This window comes from Glossina fuscipes, unplaced genomic scaffold (assembly GCF_014805625.2).
Source record: "Glossina fuscipes isolate IAEA_lab_2018 unplaced genomic scaffold, Yale_Gfus_2 287, whole genome shotgun sequence".
Classification (NCBI taxonomy): Eukaryota; Metazoa; Arthropoda; class Insecta; order Diptera; family Glossinidae; genus Glossina; species Glossina fuscipes.
In genome coordinates, this window is record NW_023998630.1 from 354,717 (window position 1) to 374,495 (window position 19,779).

General features: G+C 36.0%; 1 protein-coding gene across 2 annotated transcripts in view; it reads right to left on the reverse strand.

The window, feature by feature from the left end:
* Positions 1-729: 729 nt before the first annotated feature.
* LOC119642903 overlaps positions 730-19,779 on the reverse strand; it is a 118,701-nt gene continuing 99,651 nt past the window's right edge. For both annotated transcript variants that reach the window (XM_038042198.1, XM_038042199.1), the window contains exons 6-8: positions 7,650-7,772; positions 7,399-7,585; positions 730-3,636 (exon numbers count right to left, since the gene is read on the reverse strand). In XM_038042198.1, coding sequence (XP_037898126.1) covers positions 2,633-3,636; positions 7,399-7,585; positions 7,650-7,772 — 1,314 coding nt within the window. In that variant the 3' untranslated portion in view covers positions 730-2,632. The remainder of the gene's footprint in view (positions 3,637-7,398; positions 7,586-7,649; positions 7,773-19,779) is intronic.

Genomic DNA, 19,779 nt, shown 5'->3' on the forward strand with positions numbered 1-19,779 from the left:
TACTGAAAAATTTTTTCGTAAGACTAAAGCATAATAAAAACTTGAAATGATAAAACACTGTTTACTCTCTCTAGACAATGTGTTAAACACCAAAAATTAAAATGTTATGGCAAAACCGATATTTTATATGTTATGACCTGGTTCGATACCATTCTTTTCATTTACTTCCGTCATAAGGGGCAGAAAATAATGTTTTGTCGTCATATTTCTTAAGCTTATTTTCGCAAAAGCCGCTATAAGGGGAAAGATACAAAAAAGACCTAAGTATTATATATAAATAAAATTTTGTCGTCATATAAAGGCTTAATATTGTGAAGGAAGGACGTGGCAACGAGTCTATAAATAGTTCCATATTATCCAAATTTTATATATTCACTTCATGAGCGGAAATACTATTTTTGAGTGGTGTTTAGCGAGAAATATGCAAAGGTAAACAAAAGAAAAATTAAAAAGACAAGTTTTTCAAAATATGCCGTCATAAAGGAAGTGCTTGTGAAAACTACATGACTTAATCTTTTTTTAATAGCGTTGTTTCGAATTCGTTAAAATATTTGGAAAACTGCGACTGTAGGTTGAGTCAAAAAATTCCAGGACGGATATCAAAGAGACAGTCACTCTACAACCTATTTAGAAAATGATTCTCAAGCAAATGATATATATAATCGGCCACTCTCCTTACAAATTGTTATTTTGAAAAAAACTTGATATATTTCTTATTGTTCCAAAAAAAAAAAAAAAAAAAACAGAGACAATGCAAGGTTTTAGAAAATGAGAAAAATTTAAATGGGATGGGACAATTGTTTGAACCCACTGCCCCGGCCATGTTTTTGTAAAAATAAACTTCAATGATCCAATCCAAGATACAAGTTATAGCATTTTGTAATGGAGATTAGTCTACTCGATTCATATACAAATTTACCGTGCTAAATTTGGGCCAAGTTGGTCTACTTTCTTAGTTCGCCCTCCATGCAAGCCCATGAGAATTGCGCTTGGGTTTGGCCAAGTGGCTTCAGCAAAGTGGCATAGGTACCTATTTATTGGCGTTGCCTGCCTGCAGTTATAATTATTTTGCGTTACTTATGGCACAGAACACCTCGATAGATAATGCGAGAAATTATATTTGATTTTGCTAGATTGTGGGAGATTTATAACGCAGTCGAGTTTCAAATAAATGAATATTGTTTGCCCTGTGTTTCACAAAGTCGTTATTACTTAGGCGCACTATGGCTCATCAAATGTCTTTTCTTCACCTTAGTTAGTAGATAAAATTCTCTGGATATTACAGGAAAGCTACGTATATAATTTTCGTTGCCTCTGACTTAATTTCAATTCTGAACTGTCAATATCGGTAGTAAAAATTGCTTTATACGCTTGAGTTTATGCGGCCATTGATAGAGCAACAATTAACAGACATAACTGATGCATACTTCTTCAAGTTATGTTAGTTAAGCATCATGACAAACAAGAGGTTCCTTTTAACGTCGTACGTAATATAACTATTAGAAAATTTGGCGAATGGTTTGAAAGTTCGAGCTTCTACCAAAACATTGATTTGATAGGAACGAAAGTTTCGAATTTGGATTATTTGCGCCTTTTTAATTTATGCTTTTCATATCTACCGCTTTAAGGCGTCTTAATAAACGTCATCGAGTGAGGGGCACTTTGCAAATTGACCGCATTTCTTTTTTACTTTTTCTTGCAAGGAAATCGATTCAAGTAAATATTGAAGATTATCAAAACTATCAAAGTTTTCATAATTGTCTCAAACAGACAGTCGGTGTCTTAATTTCATGGAAGCTCCTAGCAGAAACGGAAGAACACAAAAAAACATTGCTTTTGTAGGTGAATTTATAAGATCGAAACTGAACGGTAGCTATTAAAAGATGGATTTAAGAAACTTTTAAATTAAACGGTTCATATAAAATAATAAAGCTTTAAACTTTCGTAATTCCAAAGGATCGAATAAAAATGCATAATAACCTAATCGCTTCATAGATACGACTCGGAAGAAGCCATGTGAATCGTGAAGTGGAAAGTATTCGAATCAGATTGAACATAACCTCACTTTTGCTATATCATTTATATATGTCGATTTTTAATTTGTTTGTTTTAGTTTTAGCTTTTCTTTTTTTTTTGTTTAGTTTCACTCTTCTTCGTTTTATTTTATATAATTGTACGTTTCGTATTTTTTTTTCAACCTTTAACACAAAAAGTAGTAACATTTAACAGAAATTTATTTATTTTTCTTAAAAAATATTTAATATGTGTATAATTTTCTTTTTTCTTTTCAACACTTACAACCACTACAACGTTTTTTTTGTCGAATTTATATTTTTATTATACTTATCATTATCATTATTACAATACTATTATTTTGTTTTCGCACACGTGAAGATTCAAGTAATTCACAACTCACACGCTAATGCTGTTTCCTGTCGTATTTCTTCACCTTTTTTTTTTTCTTTGCCATCTTACATATAAATTTCGTATAAATATTTAGGCTAAAGTTTTCGTATATGTGTGTTTATGTATGTGTGTAATTAAACAGTGTTTGCTTGTATATATAATTGTATACATATTAAGAAGTTGCAACATTCATCAATAAGTTTTTTTTTCTTTCTTGTTTTTAACATCAGCAGCGATTCAATAATAATTGAGCCATGAAAGCCATTAGATGAGCATTTAAAGACACGTTTGCATCAGTATTAGTAAAATTAGTAACAATGGAAGGCGTTGAATCGTTACGATTTGCAGATGATGCAATTTGTGTTGTTGTTGTTGCTTCTGTTGATGTGGCATTCTTCTGAAATACGTTATAGTATTGTATAACAGCAGTCATCAATAATCTTTGATCCTTCGAAATAGAGTTGGCGTTATTGCTTTTAGATGCTTTCTCATCGCTATCAATAATATCAACATCATCAGTTGGAAGTGTAAGAGCGGCAGCAGTAGCAGTTGTCGAAGCAGGATTGGTTAGTGTTGCATAACTATCATCATCAACAGTGTAATCATCGCTCTGTCGTTTGCTTGTGTCTATAAGCAGTGAAGAAATTAAGGTTGTAATTGTGACGGTAGTAGAAGTAGCAGCAGCAGCGGCGATAGCAAATGTTTGTGACAGTTGTTGGCAATCAATGTTCACCGTGTTAATAACAGCTTTGAGTGCAGTTTTTAGTTTGCAAGCAAACTCATTGATGACATTTTGATTTGCCACTAAACTAACTTGTCGATAAGTTTGCTGATTTTCTTTCGAATGTGTTTGCCGATGACGACTACGACGATTGCTATTCTGCAGTTTTTCATAGGTTGTTCTTGTTTTTCGATAATCGCTTTGTTGAGTGATTTCTTTGGATTTGTGCATTTCGTGTAAATTCGCTAAAACCCCCCGCATAATGACTATGATCATTGTAATCGTCAATGGATACCAAATGCTTTTTGTTACCAACATTATCATCATCATTATCATGTCGCTTAGATTAATGACAAATGTCGTTAACATTTGATGAGCTTTTGTTGAATGTGTCAATAGTGTATAAAATTTATTGCAAATTTGTTGCGCATGCTGTTGGAGGTAGTTTTTATAAAAGTTCGTCGTAACAAGTGTAGCAGAAGCAGTAGCCGAGGAACTAATATCAGCAGCTGTAATGGGAATCAAATTAAATTAAGTTTTGTTTTTTCTCCATTTTTCTTGTTTTGAAAATTTTTGGGAAAGTAATGGATGTTTTTTCTTGTTTTATTCATTTGAAGAAAAATTGGTAAAGCATTTAATAAAATGAACGAAATATTTCATGAAATTTTTTTAATCTCCTAAATTTAACGCTACACAAAAAACTTGAGGGAATTGGTTAAGGTTCAATTTATAACGGGATTTGTGATTTTGTTTCTCGATTTCGTCTTCCTTTTTTAGAAAGGATGGGTGTAAAGCAAACTTTTTGCTTGAAACACGTTACATCGTTGATTGATACAGTTTGATATAATCGATTTGTGTCTTTTCCCGCCTTTTTACAGGCTTGACGTACTTCGCATGATTGATTGGTTTGTTGGTTGTCAGAGTTGGTCAGCTGGATGGTTGTCGGGCTTTAATAGTGATTTTATCTTTGGTTGAATAACGAATATGTTAATTGTTTTTACACTAGATTTTGGGTTTTCGATTTCCCTTTTTTGTAGATTATCTGTTAGCGAATGGTTGAGGTGCTATTTGCAGCGATTTTTTGTCTCGTTTGTTGGTTTGATTACTCTGCTGCACAGTGACTCGGCAGGTTCATTGAATTTTACTCAAGTTATTAAGGAAATGCTCTATATCCGTTGGCTCCTTGATGGCTAGGAGTATAAAGGTTGATTATATGATTTTTACAGAGGACAATTTATGAAATTTGGAACCAACCTATGTGTGCAATATAGAGAAGAATTCAATTCAAGCTGCGCTTTCAAAGAATTTTATTGCATGCAGAAGTGACAAGTGACTGAGTTGGGTTTGATTCTTTCATTCAATTTAAGCTTGGATGAAAACTTATATCAAAATCAGAACGATAAAGGGTTTTTGAACTTCTTAATTTTTCCGAAGAAGTTTCAATTTTTTGAAACGTTGTTTATTGTCCGTACAAACTTAATATACCCGGTACCACAATCGGTGTTGAGCATAAAGAGACAGGGTATGCAGGGACTCCAATAAAGTGATTAGGTTATAAATATCATGTAGATATTTATAGAAGAATTTAAGTGGATTAAATAGCTCATAATTGAATTTATATTGGCAAAGTTTTTGAAATAATATAAATAATAAAACCAGCGAGCCAATACCATTGGTAAAAATCAATTTTATTTAAAATGAAAATGCTGAGACTAAACCTGCGGCTGCATAGCGTGGGTAAGGCTGTAAGCATAATCTATTTTCGTACAATATTAAAGGTTTACATTAACATGGCAATGATAAGGGGGCGATTATATAATGGAACCATCGTAGATGTCACTAAGCTTCGATATAGCTCCTTTCTGTTGTACGGGCTGTAAAATTGTTTGACGCGCCATCTAATAAAGCCTAGCGCTAATCTGGGTGTACTCAAGTATGTGAATTCAAGGCGAACATATATAAATTTACTAATGTCTACCTAATTGGCTGAGAGTATTAGAAGAAAGAGCAATTGTGTCCAAATATGAATTGTGTGAATCAAATTCGGCTTGAAAATGAGAGATTCTTACGACTCCTTTAATTTAAAATCATAAAATTGAATGCGCATCACGCACGTTATTTAAATGTCTAAAACAATTTGATAGAGACATGGGGAAGTATGTGAGCTAAAGAAAGAGAATAGCTTGGCTCAATAGCGGACGGAAGATCCGTAACAGTTAGGACAAATAGAATATTTTCTAATTTACTGCTTCTTAATATAATTGCAATGAATTGAAATACACCTTGAAAGATCTATCGGAGAGGTTGGACGATAATCAATTAAGTAAGCTCGAGGGAATGTTTACGCGGCAAAAAAAAAAAAAAAAATTTGTGGTAAATTCTCTCCCCCGAAGACTTCATTAAAATCGCATATAATATGATGAAATTTTTCACGTTTAGTTTACGAAATCGGCCTCGCCTCCGCAAAGTTGCAGGTGATTATAATTTTCTTTTCATTTTTTTTAAGTTTTACGCTTATTTATCATAAGGCGAACAAGACGGTATATTTAAAACTATTTTGTACATTCCTCAAATGAAGATAAATTATCTGCCAAAAATGTGTTAATTGTAAAATAGATATGGTAGACACCGCGATCTGGTGGAGTAATTTTTTTCTTAGTAATACGAGCGATATGAGTATCAAGTAAAAGAACTTGGACAGTACAATGCGAAAAGCACAGTGGTTGGTATGCGAGATTGGGATCCGGTTGAATATACTTTTCTTACTAGTTCAATTTCATCTTTGTGTTAAACTAGGCTAGATGCAGACTATAACAAAGGAGAGGAATCTGACAGAAAAAGTGTTTCAGGGGGTTTTACGCAGGTATCTGCATTAATTAATTTAACCCTGCGGTGCCCGCTGGCACATGGAGTGAGAATACGTCACTCACGCCCCGCAGGGAACAGGAAGGCTCTCTGCAATTCCAGATCAAAGGCATGTGTATGGCATGCCCTTCCTTCTGGCGGAGGCGAGGCCTATCTTACACCTCAAATATTTAGTGTTGCCGCGATTTTTGGGGCAACCACAGCCACCACGAAACTCCCCTAAGGGCCGTCCCAGCAGTGGAATCTGACAATTGGATCGGCATCATGAACACGTTTCGAGCTTTCACCTTAATTTTTAGAATTTAAGGGGGCATATGAGCTTTCTTTTGCATGCAGCCTAATGGCAATTAGAGTATACTTTCTTTTATGGATAATGTGGAAGTCAGAAAATGTTTTCAACTTTAGAATCAACTTTTGCGCCAAGTGTGTATATGGTCTTGTTAAATATTTTTGCAATGTTCTTAGAACACACTAGTGAGTTATTGATAATGAGGTTACAAAAGATTGCTTTCAAGCGTATAATGTCTATCCGAACGTCGAAATTGTTCTGAGAACTTTGATGCATATGCTATATACATTTCAGCGCAATACCGTACAATGTTAAGCTTGAAGATAGCACTCCTGAATGGAGATATAGGGCTGACATCCTCATTTAATACTGCATATTACTCATTCAGCTTTCGCTTTGAAAAGATTAAGAACCTATTCGACATTTAACGGAGAAAATTATGATTATGCCAAACAATGTTGTAAATCAGCAGCAGATCATTTTTTTTTTTTTTGGTACTGTTTAAGTTATGTTCTAACTATGTAACTACGCTACATCATTTAATAAAAACACTTTGCAATAAAATCATGGGCTGATTGTGTTAAAGCAAACTGAATCTGCTTTTATTTGACTAGTTCATGCCCTTGAAATTATTTCAAAAGTTTACGTAACTTGTACGATAACACAATAAGGAATGAAAAAAATAGTTTTCTCTTTTCCAAAGTTGATGAGCATATTGAACTTAAACTCATTTTAGGTGAATCCGTAAAGTATTAGGCCATATTGAAAAATTCGAGGGTTACGAGCTTCCTTTTGCAGCCTGTTCTTTTCAAATCATTCCAAGCTGTCATGTGGTTCACGTTTAGTGCATTCGCTATTTATTGACAGCCTGCTTCACCGACTTGTTTAGTGACTGCGACGTGCATTTTCGGAACTCTGGAACAAAATCGAGCAAATCACTCCTGGGTGCTTCGTTCATTCAAAATAATTCCACTGAACACTTCACAAATTTTTCGAAAAGTTTTTGCACGTTGAGTTCAAAGCACCTCCAAAACCATAAGGCATCCGTGCAAACGGTCAGGCTCATTGTTGATGATGTGAGAAGCATTTTGATTTCTTGTTTTCTTATAATACTTACCTGAATAGTACGTCAGATATGATTCATTGTGATCCTCATAACCGCCTTCACCGTGACCATGCGGATCGTAGGGATAATTGTGCACATCGTATGATCGTCCGGATGCCATAATACGTGGTCGATCTTCTTCGATAATACTTTCAATTTCTTCTTTAAATATATCAAAAATGATTGCGGTGCATTTCAACTGAAAACAATAGAATTTCTTGAGCATAGAATTTTCTTTCTTCAGTGAATCTTAACAAACTTACACGCATTTGTCCTTTCACAAAATGCTGTGTGGTAACCATAAAATGTACCGCACTCATAACTGATTCCAAATTGTTGTCATCATATTTTTCTATTTGATAGGTTTTAATATGATGGGGCGGTACCTGGAGTAGGAAAGACAGATTTTCAAAAGAAATTTTTCAAAATCCTTTTTTTTGTTCGTTCAAGTTAAGCAAACATGTTTTTATTTCACTCGATTTGTTTTTACACTTTATAGAAATGAATTCAAGAATGTTTACTTGCAGTGTTCGAAAAATGAGGGAATTTTTCATTTTAAAAGCACGCCTCTTCCGAATACAGATGTACATATTCTGTCATAGTTCACTGGAATATTTCATTAACTTTCATCTCATTCGGTTTGCAAATTTATTATTTAAAGTAGTTTTGTAATCGTGATGCCGGCAAATTTTCAAAATGATATGAGAGAAAATGAATTTGCAATTGAATTATTTTACTTAAATTACTTAAAATGTCAAGAAATTGTTGCGACAATGGAAAAAAGCCAAAACCAAGGTTTAATAGAAGGGTATAAAAACTTTAAAGAGTCTGGAAAGACTTATGAGGATATCAACAAAATGAAGAATTTTTAATTCAACAACCGCTGAGTAAGTATTAAAGGACTTGCTCATATCCATGGGAATTATATTATTTGCACTTATTTAATAAATTTAAAAATTAAATTTGCGGTTGTCTCGTAAGATTGTCTTCTTTCGAAACAACTTAATTTCTGTGAAAATTAATATTATGTCCTGTAGAGATGCTGCCTACAAGTGACTGTGATGTAAGAAGAAACGTAGCTACTGATGACAAGACATAGGTTCATGCTTACAATCCACAATATTGCGTTAAAGGCGACACAACAAGTTGACAGTCGTTCTTTCGATTATCGTAATGTTATTTGAAAGGAGCGGCTTCTAAAAGGGGCCACGCAATAACTAAAGAAAATTATCAAAGTCTCTAGCGTCGTTTACGTGAACCTATTCTTAAAAAATATCCATTTGTGTGCAAAACAGTTAAAGGTAAGGCACGTATTTTATGCTAGAAGCTTATAATGACCCAAAATATATTTGTACAAAGTGTTAGTTGAGAATCTGCTATGGGTGATAAATTCAGATCTTTTACTTACTTTAAACATTTCTAGGCTAATTGCATTTGACCTATTAAGCCAAATGAGTTTTACAGGTAAGAATTGCAAGAACAAATAGAAGGATGGACAGGTAGTTTAAATAAGGTTAAGAATATATGTTTATTTTAAAAAAAAGTTTGCGCAGGAGCGTTTGTATGGGAAGGAGCACAAAAAATTATCTTATTTGATCCAACTTTTGTGTATCAAAATGACACAATTCAGCGATTTTTATTGAAAAATTGTGATAACTACAAACTTTTTTTAATATAAGGACAATAAAAGCGATCGTGGCGATGGTCCGATCCAATTCATTTCAAGTAGGTTTTGTCTTCGATCCAAGGCAAAGTCGTGTTTTCTCGAAACATCCCAAAAATTGAAATCTGCGGATTCAGCACGTAAATATAATATATTGTTACGGAATTCCCAAATCTAGTTGATTCCAGCTAAGGCATTTTTTAAAACAATAAATTCCTTAAATAGAAAAGAATTCAAATGTACATTTGCGAGGCGTCATGCAGCTGCAGACCGATGAAAACGCTTATCGGAAAAGCAGACAGGTAAGAACAAAGTGCATATCCGCAGGCATGTCATGCAGCTGCAGACCGATGAAAACGGTTACCAACAAAAGCAGGTTAACGAGTTAAGAATCAAGTCATAAAATTAGGTACTAGTAATATGATGACAAAAATGTATATAAATAGAATATTTGTGAAAGACAGTAAAGTAGAAAAAGAATATTTATGTTAAGCAGTCGAATTGCCAAAAATAATTTGTAAATAATCCCACATTTAAAAGAAATATAATTGTAAATAAAAGAACTTTGAAGTGTATTTCTCTTGAATAAAATATCCGCGATCCAGTGATACGGACTGTATCTTATAAAAGCGAATTTAATAACAACTGGTGTCAGAAGTGAGATCGTGGATGGTGAAGTTAGAAGAACTCAAAGTGGATCAGCTCAAACATGAGCTGGGAAAAAGAATCCTTCGTACAACCGGTACCAAATATGAATTAAAACAAAGGCTGTTCGAACAGATAGAAAAAAAACGGACAGGACTCGCCGATTCGATTGAATTCGTATACAATATCGAGGGAAGGGAGCAAGCCGACAACTTGTGAGGAACAGAAAATGCAGCTACAGCAGGAAAAAAACACAGCGAAGGAAAAGGCGAAGATGGTACAAGTACAATAAACATTATGCATTTTTTACAACAAATGCAACAACAAATGCAACAACTAACGAAACAAATGCAACAGCAAATGCAACAGCAAACCCAACAACAAACGGAACAGATAGAATCAAAAATTGCTGAGAAAATACAGGGAAATCAACAACAAATGCAACAACAAAGCCAACAACAAATGTAGCAACAAACGGAACAAATGCAACAACAAATGCAAAAACAAACGGAACAGATAGAATCAAAAATTGACGAGAAAATTCAGGAAAAACAACGCATCCTGCGAACACATATAGACGAAACACATGAGCAATTGGATGCCAGAATAAATGCACAGGAAGAGAATGCAGACGCCTTGAAAAACGAAATAAAAGCCTTAAAAAAGAAGTGGCTAAGCTACAAACTAACGACATAACCGCCAGCTCTATCAAAGTCGAAACACCCCTATTTGGCGGCACCACTAACTTCAACGCATTCAAGCTACAATTTGGTGTTGTTGCAACAAAAAATATGGGGGGATGACGACGAGAAAGCAGTCGCGCTAATAGCTTCTTGAGAGAAGCAGCAGCGGAAATTATCCAGATAATTCCGGAAAAAAAGAACGGAATTCGCTGAAATTATGGGTGCATTGAAAAGGAAATATGATAGCAAACATGTGAAGGAGGTAAGCCATCTAGAGTTGTCTTCGCGCTGTCAGAAGCTGAACGAAAGGATCCAAGATTATGCTACCGAAATCGAACGCTTGGCCAATCTCGCGTGTATCGATGTGTCCAACGACGTATTGGAAAGATTAAAAATCGAGTCCTTTGTTAAAGGACTGCGCGACGCGGATGTTAAACGAGCTGCAAGGACTTCGCCGAAGACGACGTTTACGGAAACGCTTGGCTTCGCGCTTACACAAGAAGCAGCTAGGGTGCTGTGGACGTCAAGCACGAAAGTGAGACGTACGGAAGTTACCAGCGAGAACGATAATTTGGATGTGGTCTGCGCGGCACTTCGACAAGTCCTACGCGAAAATAAGCATATGTCGGCTTCAAAAACACGCAAGTGTTATGCCTGCCAAAAACCTGGTCATTTTGCACGGGACTGCCGATCCAAACACAAAAGGACACACTCCATATCACCTACACGGAATATTACTGAAGGTGCCAGCAAGATATCCAACGAACAGGCGTTAAAAAGAGTCAGCATAGCGGGGCAACGGCTGACTAAGAAATTTAGTAGCCCTAGGATCGTCATTACTGAAGCAAAGAGAAGTAGCAGCAGCCTAACGATCGATGGGAAGATCCAAGGCTGTAACCACATCACGCTGGACACTGGTGCCTCTCATTCAGTTACCAACAGTACAATTGTCAAAGAAAAATTCGACCCGTTAGTTGGAGCAAGGTCCCGAACGGCAACAGGTGAGGAAGCTGCTATTAAAAGTAAATTTATTAGAAACATTTCGACTAGCGACATTTCGATGAAGCATGAATTTCTGGTGGCAGATATAATGGACGAGGTAATATTGGGGATGGATTTTATGGGAAAACATGGCTTCGTACTAGATATGAAATGGCAAGTGTTACAATACGCTAATATGACTTTGCCATTGACTGTGGGATACGACAGACAAGCCGAAATATTACAAGCAATCCAAACTCAGAAGCAATAGCGTGGGCCACAGCTACCCAAGAGCTAAGGCTAAGTAAGATATGGGTTGTCGAGCCGAATAAAGAATGTATAAAAGACAACATCATCGTCAACAATCTAATACCAGTATTAAACCCAACCAGCGTTATAACAAAAGTTTACAAAGGGAAAATTATAACCCAATGCCGAAACGCCGAATATGTGGCAAATCACCAGGCCGAAATACCAAAAACATGTGCCAAAGATATCCCCAGAGGCTGAGATTCTTATAAAAAAATGGACTAGCGATCTAGATGAGCAGCAGAAGAAATATGCCAAAAGATTTTTACTTTTTGCCGGCAGTATGAATTTGAATGGCCGTACTAATGGACTGCAGGAGCTGGTCCGATTTGGCAACGGTCTAGAAGAATTCCACTGGCAAAAAGAGGAGAAGTGGCGGACTTGATTAAAGACATGCTAGAGCGAAAAGTTACCGAACCATCGAATAGCCAGTAGTTAATGTTAAAAAAAAAGATGGGTCTACCACATTTTGTGTGGATTACAGGAAGTTGAACGAAGTTACCAAGAAGGATAGCTAACCTTTGCCTAAGATCGACGACACCTTAGACACATTGCCCGGTTCGCAATGGTTCTCAACCTTAGATTTGAAGAGTGGGTACCGACAGGTGGAGGTCGTCGAACATGACAAGGAAAAGACCGCATTTTCGGCTGATGACGGTTTATATCAGTTTACCGTAATGCCATTTGGACTATGCAATGCGGCTGACACATTTGAGCGACTAATAGACTGCGTGCTAAAAAGGCTGAACTGGAAAACATGACTGGTGTATTTGGATGATATCATTGTCATGGGTAAAGATTTCAAGGAGCATCTAAAAAATCTGGCGAATGTTTTTCACCGATTACGGGCGGCAGGGTTAAAATTGACTATCGAAAAATGTATGTTCTTTTGGAAGGAAGTGACATATCTTGGGCACAAGGTCTCCACGACTGGAATTCATACGGATGAAGAGAAAATCCGAGCAGTAAAAGAATGGCTACGACCAAACAATTTGCATGAAGTTCGCAGTTTCCTAGGACTATGTACATACTATCGCAGATTCGTCCCCAGGTTCACCATGGTTACTAGCAGACTGCATGACTTTACGAAGAAAAATCAACCCTTTACATAGGGTGAGTCCCAAGAGCACGCGTTCACGCAGTTAAAAGAGCTGTTATGTGCAGCACCCATTTTAGCTTATCCAGTACCGGAAGGAAAATTTATACTGGATACCGATGCAAGCGCAGAACGTTTGGGCAGTGTACTCTCCCAGCAAATTGACGGTAACGAAAAGGTCGTAACAAATTACGCCTATCTAAAGCCGAGAGGAATTACTGTGTCACGCGACGAAAACTGCTGGCAATAACGCAATCTGTCAAGCACTTCCACAAATATTTGTATGGCCAACAATTTCACCTAAGGACAGAACATGCTGCTCTGAAAATTGTTGAAAAACTGCAAACTTACCAATTCCGGATTTCAGACTTTCAGAAATCGCATGGCAATGCCGATGCTATGTCCAGATGACTATGCGACCCGCACTGCAAATACTGCGTAAAAAACGAGAATAAAGGAGGTGTCGTCATCTGCCGGACTATCGTGGAGCCCAACGGGGGCTTTTCGAAGGAAGACATGCGGAGTGCTCAAATGGCCGACAAGGATCTAAACGCAATATTAAAGGCCTTAGAAAAGGAGGAGCGTCCTACCTGGGAGGAGAGAAAGCCCGATTACGAAGGCGTATTGGGCTCAGTGGCAAAGCCTCATCGTTGAAGATGGATGCTTGTGGCGCATGTGGCATAGTGAGGATGCTTCATGGGTTAAGAAATTACTCGTTGTCCCACAATAAGACCGAAGTTTTAAAGCGCTAGAGCTATCGGCTATATTGAAATCTGTAGCGCCCATGACGTTTGAACGAGCGACCACCGAATAGGTTGTCGAGACTCGACCTTAGATCTTGATATTATCATATTATTTAGAGAATCATTTAAGACGTGAAAAGAAAATTGTAAAAAAACCAATACATTCTTCTTGATTGCAAATCATCATCAATCGAATAGGTTTTCAGATCCATGACCTGCCTTTTCCCATATGGGGCTAAGCATTTTTGAAGGTCTCTTGCAAATTTAAATTATTTAGTTTATTTGACATGTGGCTCTAGCTTCCCGTCTACACGTATGCCTTTTCTTCGTTGTAGACAATTTGCAGATGGCTCGTACAATCAAGCTTTCAACATTTGCGTTTAATTCTAATCCGATCATGATGAGCCTTTGAAGCTTGCTTGACTCTTAAATGTGTTGGTTAATTCATATTGCATTTTCAACAAATTTTTTTACCACATGTTAGCAATTATAACTAAAAAAGAAATTTATCAATTTGAAGTTAGCCATGATGTTTTTGCTTTTATAAACCACCACGGTTTGCTTTACAAGCTTACAGAAGGAAAGGAATCCTATATCTTGGGTGGTCTATGCAGAACTTGCATCTGCAAACAGATCTTTTGAAAGATTTTTACTGTTATATAAAAAAGTTGTAAAATTTACTATCGCAGTTTCTGTTCTGAAATGGCATACAAGTTCCTCAATGCATTTCTGTCTCAAATTTGGTGCCGGTTGGGTTCTTCGTGTCCATGATACGGGACTCCTTTCTGTCTGTGAACCTATGAAATATGTGTGGTAAGATTCTTTATAAAAACACCTGCACAAAACAATTTTAAAGACTTTTCTTACATTTCAAAAAATTACAAAATAATTTTGCTTATTCCTCTCGAACCATGTTATGAGGACCTATTTTTACAATATCAATAATGTGTTAGAAGCAGAAAGAGAGAAAAACATTTTTTCTGCTATGAAACTCATCCAAAGCGCTAAATAAAGTCTCTTACAATCAACGAAAATTTCAAAGACTTTCTTTCGAATCTCTTGTTGTTGTTTTCTTACAATTATATCAATGCATTTGTTACTCGGAAATGTTAAGTTATATTTATCATAATAAGTGTAATCATATTTTTAAGATATTGAGTGAAAGAAAGGAAACATCGGTAATACCTTTGTTATATTATAATTATAAATTAGCCCGCTTTCTCATTTAATTTTCAGATATTTTTTTTCAATTTGATTTCGAAATTCGCTCTTTGAAAGGCAATAACAACAAACAAGTACTGCAACATCAGAAGATGAAATTTAGATTTTTTCTTCTTAGGTGATTATTTGTTCTTGTTTTATTTTTTTATGATTTTCACTGATATAAGCTTTGCTTTCTTTGTTTTATCGAAATATATCAACAGGAAATGAAATGAAATATTTTTGTAAAATTGCAAAATTTTTTAAAATGTTTGTTATTTGAAAAAAGCGTTTTATTTTGAATACTAAAATTAAACAAATAAAATTTATATTGGCAAAACCTTTATGGATATTTAAAAACGAACTTTAAAAAGGTTGTTAAGAGCTTTACATTTAATAAAATTAAAACTTTTCTTGAGGCTTTAAAGTTAAAGGTTACGTTCCTTTCTTGACGCCAGGTCTTCGCTGCTTAATGTTTCACTTAAATTTATTACATTTTTCTTATACCACCTCGGGATTTAGTAGTATTGCACTGAACATACATACAATATAAAGTGTTTTATTGTAAATAAATTTCCCATCATTAGTTCTCTTTACTGACAACAAGACGACGACCAACAAAAGACCAGTACTGTATATTATCATCCAACACAATAACAGCAAGGCAAGCGTATACGCGTTTTTTTCTTCTTTGTATAGAAAAGACAAACACAAAGACAGATATGCAGACAGACAGTCTAAAACTAGACAAGATTTACTTAAACTTCAAAGTATAAACGTAAGGCTCTCTCAGTATATGCAATTCGAAAGAGTAGCAGTAGCAAGAGAAGTGAGCCAGTAAGTACGGAAATAAAAAAAAAGGAAAAACAACAAAAATGTTGAAGAAATCCTCACAACAACAACTACTATTTTATGTTCTACTTAATCACTCAACTGTAAATCTATTCTTTACTACTCTCAACATTGGCTGAACAATCCAAAGAAAGGCAAAGCAAGGCGGCAGGGCAGGCATTGAAATGAAAGTGGTTGCTGGAGTACCATCTACGAGAGTACTGTACTCCATAGATGCCGGTAAGTAAGAAATGTGACAGAGGGCAAATAAGCGACCATGGGGGGAAATATGAAAGTAGTTATCATAATGTTGAAGTGTATTGAATGAAAATATTGTGTATAAGTAAAACACACAGGATGGAAAGAAAACAATAAGTTTCGTAAAGAAGCATAAAATTCTTGACTGATATTTCTTTCTTAGTTGCATTAAGCCCAACCAATATCACAATAGCATTTAAGAATTTGTCATCTTTTTAAAGTGAACCTTAAGTTGCAGGGAGATTTTACGCTTTATTTTTAACTTAGCCTTCTCTATTTTTATTATATGATATATTGTTGTTTTTTAGTTTTTTTGTTTTTATTTAAAATGTTTTTTTGCTACTGCTCTCCCTCCGTCCGTCCCTGTCACTCTTTTACTAAATATATATCCATCTGAAAGTGTATTTATGAATATTTCCGCTTCAATAATATCAGTTTTCATTTTTTTTTTTTATTTTTATTATTCTTCCCTTCTTTTGTTGCTGTTGCATTCATAAATATTTATAAATCGATTTTGTATTTTATGTTTTAGTTTTTTATATTTCTTCTAAAAATTATTTTTATAGAAAAGCTTTATTATAGTTAAAAAGAGCGAATCATAAATGCAAATTTTGAAAGAAAATTATTTTTATAATAAATATAGGAAACGACTTAACGATTGTTGACAGTATATATTTTTACATATAAATATATATATGCATGGATATGAAAGCTTTGATAAAATAAAAAAATATTCGACTTTAAAGAAACCATGCAAACCGTAAACTTATCTATTCCAATTCTTTTTTTTTCAAATTTAAGCAAAGTAGATTTTTATCGTTAGCGCGGCTGCAGCGATTTCATTTGCGTTTTGCTTGCCTTCAAAAGCACTTAGTCATCAATTTTGATACTTGTTAGATTCCTAAACATATGACGAATAGTGAAAAGTTAATAGCACATATATATCAAGCTTCCACATACTTACATACATGCATACCCACACTTAAATACACACACGTATTCTCTTGGTGAATACGTAGCGCTTGTGCGGATGCGTCTTTTGCATGCTCTTTGTTTTCTAAGTAAACTACTGTAAGAAAAAAACTTAAAAAAGCGACGTCTTTACGCTAAACAAATCTGCGGTAAAAGTTCGCGATCGGTTAGGATGCTCAATCGATTTCGGCCAAAACACAAAGAAAAAAGCTAAAACAAAGAAATCTGCAGCGAAAAGCCAGAATTCTTTGATAGTTCGAGATTTGCTTTGTCTTTTGTTTCCTTTAATCTGGTTAATGGCAACAGTCAATAAGAAAAACAAAAAAAAGTAAGAGCAAAAACAGAACAAAATGCCATTGCGACACAGTTGCATCATGGATCAAGTGCTTTCAGCTATCGCTGAAAACTAATAGTGCTCATAAACTTTAAAATGTAGTATACTGGTTGCATAGGTAGTGGCGCCGTGATAAGAAATCTGTATCGTTCAAACTTCGGTTGGGAAAAAAAAACTAGCAAGCAAACAAATATGCGTAGCTCCATACAAATACACGAGCGCAGGTGTCCATAAATACATACATGTATATATATACAAAAACTTACAAAAACAACACAACAATTAAACAATAAGATCAGCTAAAACCGGCACCAAAGGAACGCCTCAAATCTCTAGAGGACCCGTTCGAAAGAAGCCACCATGTACAACGCACGCCAGAGCTTCTATTCCTAAAACATACATTGAAAAATGTAAGGAAAAATGAGAGCCTGCCTAAGCTGGGCGAGAATATGTTTAAGACTAAATAACCTAGAGAGGTGAAATCATGTTGGAATTAAAAACGAAGGTAGTTATGAACTTTACTTCATCGAAATGAAATAAAAGCAAATGCTATATATTATGCAGGCACGCATATGGTGATTGTGAGATTGCCTAGCAGCCTGGCTGCCGACTCATTATAGAGTCAGGATAAAAATTGGATTGGTGGTCTGCAGGATGCGTGATATGAGAGCAACTACTGGATGTTTTAAAAGACTTGAATTTGAGTATAAAGCGAGACCCTATAAAAACAAAGTTAACAGGAGCCAATATTGCTTAAATCGCAGTAAACCGGGTCACTGGAAAAGTGCTTGACAAAAGCCACCCTAGGGCGTTACTCTTCGTATCAGATAGCTATTAGAAAAACTCCGATATGAATTTGATGCAATTTAACTTGCATCGTTATGAGGCAACATAAGGCTTGCCGAAACAGACCGTTATTGAGCAAAAAATAAACGTGCTATTGATCTTGGAACAGTGTCAGGGAATTGTTAATAGTGGTATCTTAGTCGGCGGTATGACTAATAAGATCGGACTATGGATATTTGGTCAGAAAATAATCCGAACCGCGCATTTAGTGCATTTACATCTTTAGCTGTTATTTGCCGCCCACCCTAGAGCTGTGAGTTACGCACAGGTAAGGGAGGAATGAGCGCCAGAAATCAGTAAGCGTAAGACGGCCATCGCTGCTGGAGACTTGAACGCGTGGGTTACAGAGTGGGGTAATAAATACACCAGCAGAATAGGTGAAATCTTATAAAAAGCTTTCAATAGTGTTGACTTGATACTCTTAACCGATGGAATAAAATATACGTATGAAAAAAAGTATCTCGGATCTATGGTAGACAACTTGTGCGTCCAAATTGCTCGTACGCTACTGCCGTGTGCGACAGGTACACGCACAGTGATCAGTGATCACCATGATGTAATCACGATGTTTAAAAAAAAAAAAACGCACACACACACAGTGTCTTGATCACGGAAAAGTGGTTCATGACCTGCTTTGGCAAACGCTTATTGAGAAGAAGGTGGACCTGGTATTACTGAGAGAACCATATCGAAGTGTAGGACGGGGCTCAATGATAACTGATGTGTCCGAAAAATAAGCAATTTGGGTGTCCACTCCTACAGCGTTCCTACATGTGAACTTTGAGCACAGCGGTTGCGTGAGGGCAAGAGTAAGGACGTTACACTGCTATAAGTGAACCGACGAAATAGCGTCGCTGGGAAAGGCTTAAAGGCTAGGCGGAAAGTCCAGTGCTCGAGGGTAGGGTAAGCTTTAATGAGCTATTGACCTGCTGTGAATCTATAAAAAGCAGCATAATTGTATGTGCCAGAAAGCAGATGTTATTTCAAGAGGATGGCATTCAAAATCGTCCTGAAAAAAAATGAAAGCAAACAGAACACCGCAATGCTCGTTTCCGCTCATGCTCCAAGAAATAGCAGCAACACTTTTTGCGCAGAGACCGCCATACTTAGTGGTAGACTTTTACGGTAGGGAAAATGAATTAGTACCAATACTTACTGTGGAACAGTTACTGAGCGCATGCAAAAATCGGGGACGTGAAAACCTCTGACCCGGATAAATTCTCATACAAGGCGCTAAAGGCAGCGATACAAAGGAGGCCAGACATCTTCGTTACGATATTCCAAAAGTGTTTAGAAGAGAGGATCTTCTCTGATAAATGGAAGGTGTGACAGCTTGCCCAATATAGATCTTTCAAGCAAAACCAAGTTGATAGGTTATGCGGATGGCATTGCCCTGACTGTACAGAACGGCTCAAGCCCGTTAACACAGATTGTAGCAAACGATAGCTTAAGCCATGTAAGTAGATCGTTAGATAAGTCCACCCTGAAACTTGCCTTTGGAAAAACTGCAGCCGTACTGGTAAGGGATAGAAAAGTGGACGGATACTGTATTTAATTTAGTTATAGTTTGAGATTCTGGAACAGATAAAGCCTGGATCGAATAAAACATTTGTAACCCTAACCATTTTGTGCAAGCTTGAAATGAAACAGTCCTGGCGAAAAGTTATATGCAACGTCTATTTGGGCAGAGAAGGTATTACGTTAGCAGCAGCGATGAAAAAACGACTCGAAGGGAAGTTGGACTTGCAGCCTGACGCCAAACGTAGAACAATGGGTGGGGAAGAAACACGCAGAAGTTAATTTTTTCCTAATTCAATAGTTTACTTGTCATG